The sequence below is a fragment of the Schistocerca gregaria genome, chromosome 2, assembly GCF_023897955.1.
Source record: "Schistocerca gregaria isolate iqSchGreg1 chromosome 2, iqSchGreg1.2, whole genome shotgun sequence".
NCBI classification, from domain to species: Eukaryota; Metazoa; Arthropoda; class Insecta; order Orthoptera; family Acrididae; genus Schistocerca; species Schistocerca gregaria.
In genome coordinates, this window is record NC_064921.1 from 135,154,238 (window position 1) to 135,166,631 (window position 12,394).

The 12,394-nt window shown below is 41.0% G+C and overlaps 1 protein-coding gene across 1 annotated transcript in view; it reads right to left on the reverse strand.

Moving 5' to 3' along the window:
* Positions 1–12,394, reverse strand: part of LOC126336515 (troponin C) — a 46,886-nt gene that overhangs the window by 23,375 nt on the left and 11,117 nt on the right. Inside the window, exon 2 of the mRNA XM_050000296.1 lies at positions 5,909–5,933. Coding sequence (XP_049856253.1) covers positions 5,909–5,933 — 25 coding nt within the window. The remainder of the gene's footprint in view (positions 1–5,908; positions 5,934–12,394) is intronic.

Here is a 12,394-nt window from a genome sequence, read left to right on the forward strand (position 1 = left end):
CTTCTTTTTCCGGATTTTCCACAGTCTATCATTCACTTTCATATAATGCTGTGTTTAACATGTACGGTCTCAGAAATTTCTTCCTCACATTAATGGGGGTAGGACGTCAAACGGGCCAACTTGGAGCAGGGGAGGCACCACAGGACATTTTAATTTCCACTGTCTATACTTTTACAAATAAATTCATAACACTTTGTCAGCATGGCCAGGAAGGATTCAGAATTCACACTCTTAGCAGTGGAACTTCGGAAATAATAACCAAATAATTTTTTTTACATGTGTAATTTAATCATTTTTTTCACTTACTAATGGCAGCATTTGTTGCTGTAAGTACATTTTTCTTCATAAGTAGGAGGGATCCTTCGATGAAGTTTGCACAGCATACAGACCGTACATAAAGGTGTATGAAACTCTACAATTTTCCATATATATTTAAAACTGTGGTAAAAATTGAGGCAAAAACTATAAAATTTGTGTTTTTTCTAATCATGAAGTTTAAAATATAACGGCTCATTCGTTTTTTCAAAAATTAAATAAATTCTAGAGTTTCATACACCTGTAAGTATGGTATGTATGCTGTTCAAAATTCATCGAAGAATCTCTCTAACTTATGAAGAAAAGTGTACCTGTAGCAACAAATGCTGCCATTAGTAAGTGAAAAAAGGATGAAATTTCACACGTAAAAAAATTTATTTTGTTATGTTTTCGAACTTCCACTGCAATGAGTGGGAATTCTGAATCCTTCCTGGTCTGGTGATTCTGACAAAGTTTTATGAATTTATTTCTAAAAGTATAGAAACTGGAAATTAAAATGTCCTGTAATGCCTCTCCTGCTCCAAGTCGGCCCGTTGGACGTCCTACCCCGCTTAAAGCTTGTATTTGGCACCAGCAGATTTCTTTTGGATAGAAATGCCCTATTTGCGTATGGTAGTCCGCTTTTTTATGTCCTCCTTTCTTCATTTCCTATCCGTCAGTTAGTTTTGTTCCGAAGTAGAATTCCTTCACTTGGTATACTTCTTGTCTCCAATTTTGACGTTTAAATTTATCACTAATCACTTTTCTTTTACTCCTCTTCGCTTTCTTCTTTCTTCGGTTAACTCTCAGCCCGTATCCTGTGCTCAGTATACTGCACATTTTATTCAATATGTCTTGCACTCTTCCTCGCTTCCAATAAACGTAGCAATGTATCCGCGAATCTTGTCATTAATGTTATTTCTACCCATAATTGTACTCCCTATCCCACGTTCGTACTAAATGCAATTTGATAATTTTCGTTGGGTGTCATTCTATGAATTGGTGTGTCTAAGCTACACCCTAACAATAATGGCTACTATTTACCGCATGCTAACAACTTATATTAAAATTTAACACTAAGTAAGACATCGTGATGGCTTACGGTATCGGATATCCAGGCCACGTTGGGATATTTTGGTGTTTTACCGTCAGAGGTAATGAGTACCCCCGTTTTCTAACGCAACCCACCTGCCTTCCACCATGTCGTTGCCCTAGCATTTATTATCTCTTCAAGTCACAAAAGCACTTTCTTGATCCATACACCATCCATTTGTTTGGCTCCATATTCTGGCCGGCGACATTGTAATTGCCTTACATTCATAATGCCGTCTCCAAATCCAGTCCGGCCTTTGGTTTATTTCTTTCCGCAGCTCTTAGCGATTCCCAACATGCGGCTACCGTTTGCTCCGTGATCATCCTTCGGTTTAGGAATATATATTGGTTCGGGGTGGCCGAGCGGTTCTAGGCGCTACAGCGCTACAGTCTGGAGCCGCGCGACCGCTACGGTCGCAGGTTCGAATCCTGCCTCGGGCATGGATGTGTGTGATGTCCTTAGGTTAGTTAGGTTTAAGTAGTTCTAAATTCTAGGGGACTGATGACCTCAGAAGTTAAGTCCCATAGTGCTCAGAGCCATTTGAACCATTTTGCTATTTGTTCTGGTGACTGGAGAATGTACCGAGCCTTATCGGTGTTTTACACTTACTGAAGTTGTAAACCAATGTCTGTGCTCTTCTGTATGTTCACTGCATACACGTGAAGATGCAATAAAAAGCAGACCAGTAAGGCAAGCCAGAGTCTCATTTCCTTTACGTTATCTACCTCCTAAGGATCAGGTTTATCAAGGCAAAATTTCAAGCTTCAGCCACTTTACTTTTTTCATTTATATTTGTATCAAAGTGCATGAGAATGTTGCGTTTTCAAGATCTAAAACAGGCGCGAACAATTTCCACCAACGTTCAATGTTCAGTTCTGCACAATGAATCATACTTTTAGATTACTATCTCTATGAACGATCGATAGAAAACATTAAAATACAGTACAATCTGTCGCCGCCTTAACTGCAATGGATCTTTAAAATATGAATTTTTAACTATTAAGTTTTAATATTTCTGTGTTTATGGTGTTATTGTTCATTCAGACATTGCAGATACAAAATTTCAGTTGTCACTGTATGAGGTTGATTAAATTTCTCTCTTCTGTTATAATTTGCTTCCTAAATTTTTATAGTATTCAGGATACCGTCATTTTCTTGTATCTTATCGCTCTGGCTTCCTTTCCTCTTCAATGGTGAGAGACGTGCAGTTACGTTGTTTTCTATTTTACTGTCAACTCTATAGCAGAAAACACACACGTTTACAAATTTATTGCTATTAAAACTAGTCTTGCTAATAGTGTACAATTCCGATTATTATAAAAGGTTTGATGATAACAGCCACTAACACCCTTAACGGATTCAGTAAAAGACGTTCTGGAAAAACACAGTAGGCTGTACACAACCTGTTTCGACCTGCATGGTCATTACCAACTGTGAAGAGTAGTAACTTTTCCTTTTAAAAAAATGATAAAAATAAAAAAAACTTGCATCTATTTCTGTACAATCATTATATAAAATAATGATCTAGTTGGGTAATTTAACCTGGTATGATCTTTATTATGTTATTATTCCCCATAATTTCGACTTACTTCATGTTGACTTTGACATAGAATCTCACATCTTGCACTTTTTTTTACTGTTTGATGAAATTGGGTCAGTTTAGTTTTTAGTTCTATTTGATAGTTGCCAAATGTTTTTATTTATTTCCTTTCGTGAAATTGTGTTCCTAATACACATTTCCTTCCCCCCTGGAAAAATCTACTATCGTAGTGAAAGGCGTCTACTTTAGAGCGGACAAGCTTTCATTTTACATGTTCATGCGCACTACAAATAGTCACTTGACAGCTTCAAAGCTATGCAGTCGCCTATCTGTCTGTTATTGTAGTACATGCCTGGAAGAAAACTGCAAGGTATATATTGTCGGATCGTGCTAGTTTCGATTGCGGTGTGTAATAGGAATGTTAGGCGACAGAATTCTTTTTAGGAGACCTCATGTACCAGCACAGAAAGGCACTTTGCTTCCTCTCCTGCTGCTATAAGCAATGGATGTGTCAATTTTCGCTTTGCCTTGTGATAGTGAAATGGACACATTTAAGTGACTTAATTCTGGCTTATTGTGAGATTGTTGCTGACTTGCACATTTACACTACATTTACACGATTGTAATTTACGAGACCTTCCTACCCGCGATATATTATGCCGTCATATTTCGCGTGCAGAACTTTCGTTTGCTCGTTTGCGCACTTCGCTACAACACGTGGTGATCGATATCCATTTCTAATTTAGCCATCCAAGATTTCAAGCGACTTATCTCGAAGTTCTTCCTCTGGTAACACAATGTTTCACGAATTAATTATTATGTGCTGCAACTTTCTCTTCTGTTGTATATATAGTCCCAAAATTGTGTTAATACGTCAAGTATCTCATCGTGTATATGAATATTGATCATTATGTTACGAATAGTATAGATGGTACTTTGTGCACTCATTATCCTCCTCCTGGTTTTTGTTTAATGAGTTATTCCAAGTGTTCCATACCTACATATCTGTCCAATCAAGAGCTACGTTCTCGAAACAGACCCCAGTCATTTTAATTATATCAGAGCTGAAGTAAAGTCGCCTGCCGTAAGCAGAGATTATAAATATATTAAAGAAGAATTTTAGCTACGCAGGTATGTCTGTGTCGCTGTGGAACATAGAGGCACGTAGCAGTGGAGACGGTATTATCGAGATAATTTCTGCTACCACTTTCGGTTTTTAAGGTTAGTAGAAACCGTAGGGAACAAATGGCAAAAAAAAATTGTATTACACAAATTGTATCTATAAGATTCAGTTCAGTTACATGTACAGTAGCAGATGCGCATGAAGGCTATGATGAGGATTCTAATTTCAATTTAACCTCTGTTAATTTTATTTAACCGACCACCCTCTAACACACCCTATATCTTTATTTGGTTGCGCTTTACAAAAGTCCTTGCACTCCAAACTTTTGATAATCTTGTTAGATTGCCGTTATTTATACGTGAGTGAAATTTGATACGAAAAGGATTAACATTTCAGGGCATAAAACCAGGATTGTAGTCCCAGCTTGACCTTAGAGGAAGGTAAACTTTCAGTAATGACCTCGATTACTTCATATATCAACCCCAAAATTTATTACTAAAGAAGCATTCTCTTGTTTCTATACATGAATTAAAATCCTCCGATAGTACATTGCAGTAAGATTTGCTGTCTTTTATAAGTTTCAGCAAGTCTTTATAGGGTCCTTTACATCCTCATCAGAATGTAAACACAATGGCGCATAGAGCTGAATGATTCCCTTATAACACTTTTTGTTTATTTTTAAACCACATCTTACCCTTCTACCAGAGTCTTTAATTTAATGTTTACAATAAATCCTATCCTGAATTATCTGATGTCGTTCTTCTTCGAGAAGAAATATTTTCTGATTTTAATTACATTCGATCGTTGGTTGTTTTTTCAGTAGTTTCGTTATCCTTACTTATTGTTATTCAACTCCTCTTCCAGATCCACTAACGTGCATTTAGTCCTAATTTCTATAATTTATTTTCCCTAAATAAAAAAAGTATCTCGAAGGTGTGCGATATTTTTAATTTTGCCATACTTCATATATCATGGGATGGGCGTAGATGTCTCTGGATGTGCTGAAGCAATAACTGAGCTCGCTGAATCCACGTTTCTCAATATTTCTTAATACGGGCTAAAAAAGAGAGCCTAGGCAGTAGAGCCTCCGACATTCCCAATTACTGTACTCTAGGCTACTACGGCCCCAAGTATTTCTCGAGACGTGTGAAGTGTAAATCTTCTTCACAGAAGTCTCGGTTCACGTCAGTGGGCAACTGAATCTCAAATCCTGGCATTAACACGACGAGTTCGTGTGTTGGTCAAGTGCCATCAGGGCCATCAAGTTAATAGTGTCATTTAGCACTATCCATCTGAATCTGTGTCGGTCGTAATTTTTCACGTCTAGTTCAAAGGATTGCAAATGTTGACTCGTCGCCATGCTGTCTACAGTGTAGGTTGGTGAGCATCCATATTTGTTCTTCACGAAGTGATCTATCAAAATTATAGCCTTATTGGCGCTAACATCTGCAAAGGGAGAGAATGTGGTCTGGAGAGTGGGATTTACCAATCTTGTTCCCATTAATCCTCATTACGATATACTTAAGGCCTTACCCTCCACAGTTCTTGGTAGATCTTCTTCCCGAAGTGCTACTTATATTTATTACGATTACGTCCTTTGTGATCTGTTGGTGAAGTGTGACTCCTTCCCATCCCCCAAGTGTTCTAAGTCTGCGACAGCCTCAGTTTGACTGTTCAAACGTTGTCGGTAAGGAAAGGAAGGTATTTGGAATGGAAAATGTTATCACAGACAACAAGACACTGAAAAAATATCCGAAATTTTTCGATGAATTATCCTTTAGGATTTATTATTAAAATTGCTTACGTTCAGCAACATACCGCTTTCGCTGTCATAGTCACTCCTCGGATAGGTACTTACTCAGCATCTTCTGCTCATCGTCCTCCTGGAAACATAAAAAGAAAGACAGTTAATATCCATCTCTTGATGTAATGCCAACATTTCAGACAGCTACTTTATACACTGTAAAGTTCACTAGAAAAAAGTAATACACAAACATATCTTGAACAGACAAACGACAATAAAACTGCGGTAGTAATTAAACTAGCACGTTATGTTACAGGGAACGATATTATAATGTATGTTTAAGCACCGATCATATTAGCTATAGTGTGTTAATTCCACACACCCGTCTGTCACAACCACATGCTTTCACCACCATGACGAACGTCAGCGGTGCAGAGTCTGGGACGGGTCCTACTCCATCTACAGTACTCTAAAGTGACTAGTCGGCTCGTTCCTGGCTAACATTTTGTCCAGTAACCTTATGACCCATTTTGTTTAATCATCATTCGCTGCTATTCCTTGGACTCTAAACTAATTGGAATTAGGTTAATTTAACACCTAGCGCTCATGGATACCTTCATATACACCTACAGTGTTTACTCACCCTGTATCTCGTCTAAGTACTAGACCATTCTTTCAGCAAGTCAGATGCAATCGTTACTTTTTTAGCGTTTTCTGGATAGTTAGTGGATCCTGTTCCAACCACAGAGCAGATTTATTACTTTTACTGCCCTCTATTACATGTTTTGTGTATCTGTTTTACGACAGGAATAGACTGAACCCTCTCAACTGTCTTTTGCTGCTTCTTCCTCAATCTGTTCCTAACTTCGTCCATTTCTCATGTCATTCAAAATTCCAAGTCCTCTTCTTCCTCTTCCTGGCTTCCCAGTAATATTCCCCTCAATAACTGTTCGTTGCAGCAGTTTCTTCGCAGTCTGTTATCCTCATTTGCATCATTTCCACATGTTTCGTGTGCCAATATTAGAATTCATCCTTCATTTATCATTCTGTCTGTCCATATCATTATTAGCAGAACCTATCCTAGTATTTTTCCTCTTTCCTTTTGACTGTCCTTGATTTGCTGCCATACAGTACAGCGTCCTAGGTAAAACTCTTGGTAAATCTCCTGCTTAGTTCTACTGGAATTCTTTTTTAGCGTCAACAAGCCTTTCACCTTCTCGAAAGCTCTTTTACACATAAATATTCTAAGTCTTCCTATACAGAGCTTTCATTTTCTTTCTGGCACTATGCAGAGGAAATAAACAGAAAATCTGTTAGTAAAAGAGAGTTGTAATGTATTTGCGAATGATGGGTGGTATTGGAGAGCACGGTGCCCAATTTTTAGGTAACACGATGAAGTATGTATTTTTTCGTACTTAGATTAATTTATTAATGAGTGTGCTTCATTATGCCACGTTAGGTTGTAATTGCATGATTTCCGTAAAATTAATATTTATTTTGTGCTTGTATCGGTTCTTATGACATTTAACGCTTTGATAATGGTTCCTCGAGGATAGGAGGCACTCATTGTTTCAACAGCTTCCATATAAACTTTCAGGAGTGATAAATTACTTAAGGGTTCATTTGTGGAGAGTTTTGATAAATGGCACAAAAACCTTGTGAAAGTGTTAATAACAATTTTGGAAAAAATTCAGACATAAAAATGCCAAGCTGGGGTGCAATGCTGTAATTATTCAATCATCATGTGTTTCATTAGATGTTTTTTGCAATTTCTTTAGCGATTTCGAGGGTGAAAATTCAGATATGATAACAACGGAATAGCACTAGAAACTGGTAGCTCTTTGCACGGGTTGCATAACATCAGCATGCACCGCCCTTTCAACAAGACTTGCGAGCAGCTCTGCAACATGAGACTGATGAGATCATTCATAGCATGCCTCGTTGTTGCCTGGCCTGTATTGCTTCCAGAGGTGGTCACAAGCCAAACTGAGCAGATTAACCAGCTGTCTGAATGTGCATGTAAATACGTTGTTTGGGAAAAAAACGAAAACCATTTTTTTTCTACCGTTTCTGCAATTTTTTATGTTCCTTATTTTTTTTATATTGTTTCTACTTTACTATCACTCATTTACACTGTTTTGGGGCAAAATAAGCGTAACTTCGCAAAATTTCCTTTTGTTGCTTTAATTTTGGACGCTACTGTGTATGAACTTCAAAGCAAAGCAAGTGGAACAACTTCCCGGAGGAGAAGGCTGACGGCTCGCTGGAGGGCTACAGAACGTCGGGCGGCAGAAGCCGCGGCCGGCGGTCAGCGAACGCATCCACCACGGCCGCTCCGCGATCGCCGCCTTCGCTATTTACGGCGCCGCCTCAGATACGGCCCTAAAATTACGTAACGCAGAGGCGCTGCAGACGGCCCTCTACGCGGGCCGCTGTGCGTGGGCCGGAAACGCTGGCAGCACACCCGGCTCCTCTGCCACTCCCAGTCGGCGCTCATTTCTCAAAGGACTCGTGGCGAAACGCACAGACATTAATTTCCCGCAAGCTCCCTTCCTTCCTTTTTCACGTTCGCTCTGCTACCATCTAACATTCGTGTTTACAAAGAAATTGAGCTATAATTGCAACCGACAGCCGCCATACATTCCAACTATTTTTACGACAGAGTTTCGCTTTAAAAATAATAGAAATCCGAACAGAGAGCAAGAGCCGGCCGCGGTGGTCTCGCGGTTCTAGGCGCGCTGTCCGGAACCGTGCGACTGCTACGGCCGCAGGTTCGAATCCTGCCTCGGGCATGGATGTGTGTGATGTCCTTAGGTTAGTTAGGTTTGAGCAGTTCTAAGTTCTAGGGGACTGATGACCACAGCAGTTGAGTCCCATAGTGGCTGGCTCTGAGCACTATGGGACTAAACATCTGTGGTCATCAGTCCCCTAGAACTTAGAACTACTTAAATCTAACTAACCTAAGGACATCACACACATCCATGCCGGAGGCAGGTTTCGAACCTGCGACCGTAGCAATTGCGCGGTTCCGGACTGAGTGCCTAGAACCGCGAGACCACCGCGGCCATCCCATAGTGCTCAGATCCACTTTGAAGAGAGCAAGACATCGCAAATCTGCGTTGCGAGTGACGCCGGAAAACTCGGTGACACGAGGCTGCAATTGCGGAAAGAGTTTAACGAGACAGTTCGTTCCAAAACGAGTTATAGGAGAACTGAGCACTAACAATCGGCGTGCCAAAATCGGCCACCAGTCCAGCCGCGATGTTCGGGCAGACTGGGGAAAATAACAGGAAAATGGATAGCCGCGGAGCACCTACATCTAGAAGTTACAGCAGCCCCAAAAACCGACAACCATTCACAAGAATTCACTTGGAGATAAACAGCATGCAAACACTGTATTTTATGGACACCCTACCTAAGAATGAAATACTGTTTGTGCTTGAGACTTAAACCCTCTTTATTGTCAGATAATTAATAGGGTCACGGTCGCTTATGCTCACCTAACACTCTCAAGCACAGAGCACTACTCTCGGATCATGCTGTTACAGTTCGTACAGTCCGCAACACAAGGCTCACCACAGACTAAATACACTACTGGCCATTAAAATTGCTACACCACGAAGATGACGTGCTACAGACGCAAAATCTAACTGACAAGAAGAGGATGCTGTGATATGCAAATGATTAGCTTTTCAGAGCATTCACACAACGTTCGTGCCGGTGGCGGCACCTGCAACCTGCTGACTTGAGGGAAGTTTCCAACAGATTTCTCATACATAAACAGCAGTTGACCGGCGTTGCCTGATGAAACGTTGTTGTGATGCCTCGTGTAAGGAGGAGAAATGCGTACCATCACGTTTCCGACTTTGATAAAGGTCGGATTGTAGGCTATCGCGATTGCGGTTTATCGTATCGCGACATTGTTGCTCGCGTTGGTCGAGATCCAATGACTGTTACCAGAATATGGAATCGATGGGTTCAGGAGGGTAATACGGAACGCCGTGCTGGATCCCAACGGCCTCGTATCACTAGCACTCGAGATGACAAGCATCTTATCCACATGGCTGTAACGCATCGTGTAACTATATCTCGGTCTCTGAGTCAACAGATGGGGACTTTTGCAAGACAACAACCATCTGCACGAACAGTTCGACGACGTTTGCAGCAGTATGGACTATCACCTAGGAGACCATGGCTGCGGTTACCCTTGACGCTGCATCACAGACAGGAGCGCCTTCGATGGTGTACTCGACGACGAACCTGGGTGCACGAATAACAAAACGTCATTTTTTTCGGATGAATACAGGTTCTGTGTATAGCATCATGATGGTCGCATGCGTGTTTGGCGACATCTCGGTGAACGCACATTGGAAGCGTGTATTCGTCATCGCCATACTGGCGTATCATCCGGCGTGATGGGATGGGGTGCCATTGGTTACAAGTCTCGGTCACTTCTTTTTCGCATTGACGACACTTTAACATTACATTTCATATGTGTTACGACCCTTGGCTCTACCCTTCATTCGATCCGTGAAAACCCTAATTTCAGCAGGATAACGGATGACCGCATGTTGCAGGTCCTGTACAGGCCTTTCTGGATACAGAAAATGTTCGACTGCTGCCCTGGCCAGCACATTCTCCAGATCTCTCACCAATTGAAAACGTCTGGTCAATGGTGGCCGAGCAACTGGCTCGTCACAATACGCTAGTCACTACTCTTGATGAACTGTGGTATCTTGTTGAACTGCATGGGCAGCTGTACCTGTAAATGCCATCCAGGCTCTGTATGACACAATGCCCAGGCGTGTCAAGGCCGTTATTACGGCCAGAGGTGGTTGTTCTGGGTACTTATTTCGCAGGATCTATGCACCCAAATTGCGTGAAAATGTAATCACATATCAGTTCTGGTATAATGTATTTGTCCAATGAATACCCTTTTATCATCTGCATTTCGTCTTGGAGTAGCAATTATAATGACTAGTAGTGTGCCTACTTCTAGATGGTGGTTTGGTGGTTAGTGTTTAACGTCCCGTCGACAACGAGGTCATTAGAGACGGAGCGCAAGCTCGGGTTAGGGAAGGATTGGGAAGGAAATCGGCCGTGCCCTTTCAAAGGAACCATCCCGGCATTTTCCTGAAACGATTTAGGGAAATCACGGAAAACCTAAATCAGGATGGCTGGAGACGGGATTGAACCGTCGTCCTCCCGAATGCGAGTCCAGTGTGCTAACCACTGCGCCACCTCGCTCGGTTTCTAGATGGATTACTATCAATCTCTAATATAATTTTTGTTGAAACCTTTTAACCTTTTACAAATTTTTACTTTACATGGCAGTGACCAGAACGTAACATCAACATGTACAAGGGAGTATCCCCCACGCCCCCCCCCCCAAAAAAAATTATCTTTTAAAAGGTACATGTTCTCAAATGTTTACTAAACAAACTTACCCCTTCAAAACATTCCCCGTTACAACTAATCCATTTGTCTCACTGGTGCTTCCACAGTTCGAAACATTTTTTGTAGTCATGTCTAGAAATGGCTGGCTACTACTCCCTCGTTTCTTTCTTGACTTCTTCAATGCTGTCAAATTATTGTTCTTTCGTGCCGCTTTTCATGCGTGGAAATAAGAAAAAGTGTGGCAGCGTAACCACGCCATTTGTAGCCAAAAACTGTGTCACAGAGACGGCTATGAGTGCAGGTGCGTTGTCATGGTGGAGGAATCTCCTGGCTGTCACATATCGGGTCTTCTTTGACAAACACTGTTGGGCAATCTTCTTAAAACTTCCAAATAAAAGGTTTGATTGACCTGGGGGAACAAACACTGAATGAACTGCACCGTTGGCTACAAAAATGCAAATCAGTATTGTTCTGATGTTTGATATGACTCGATAGCAGTTTTTTGGACATGGTAACGATGAAGTCTTCCATAGACTTGACTGTTACTTTGCTTCTAGGTCGTAACCATAGCAGCATGACTCATCATCAGAAATGATCACTGACAGAAAATCTGGTTCAGTTTCAAGCAGATGTTTCAAAGTATGACATGTTTCAGCTCGACGTTCCTTTTTATTGTTAGTCAGAACCTGAGGAACAAACTTGCGGCAATCCTTTTCATTCCCAAATCTGCCGTTAAAATTCGCTGATTCTAGCTCCAAGATAACCCACTAATCTTTAAGAGTTGAGCAATTGTTTCTCGACGGTCTGTGAGCACAAGCTCTCCAATTGTTTTAATATTTTCGTCGATTCGGGCAGTTGATGGAAGGCCAGAAAGAGGTTTGTCATCAGTCGACATGTCGACATTGTTTAAATCGATCAAACCACTCGTACACTTGACCTTTCCCATAGCGTCGTCTTGGTCAGCTGTTTTCAACATTAAAACAGTTTCAGCAGCATCTTTACCGAGTAGAAAACAAAATTTTACATCTACACGCTGTTGACTTAAACTTGCCGTCATACAAGACGAAACAAGAAAAAAAACAGCACTAGCAAAAACAATCACTGCAAATGAGCAAAACATACCCGGTCTACAACAAAAGCGGCATGGAACTCGCAATGAGTTGCGCTGTACACCCCTAGCGGTAGAAATGCGTACTACACAAG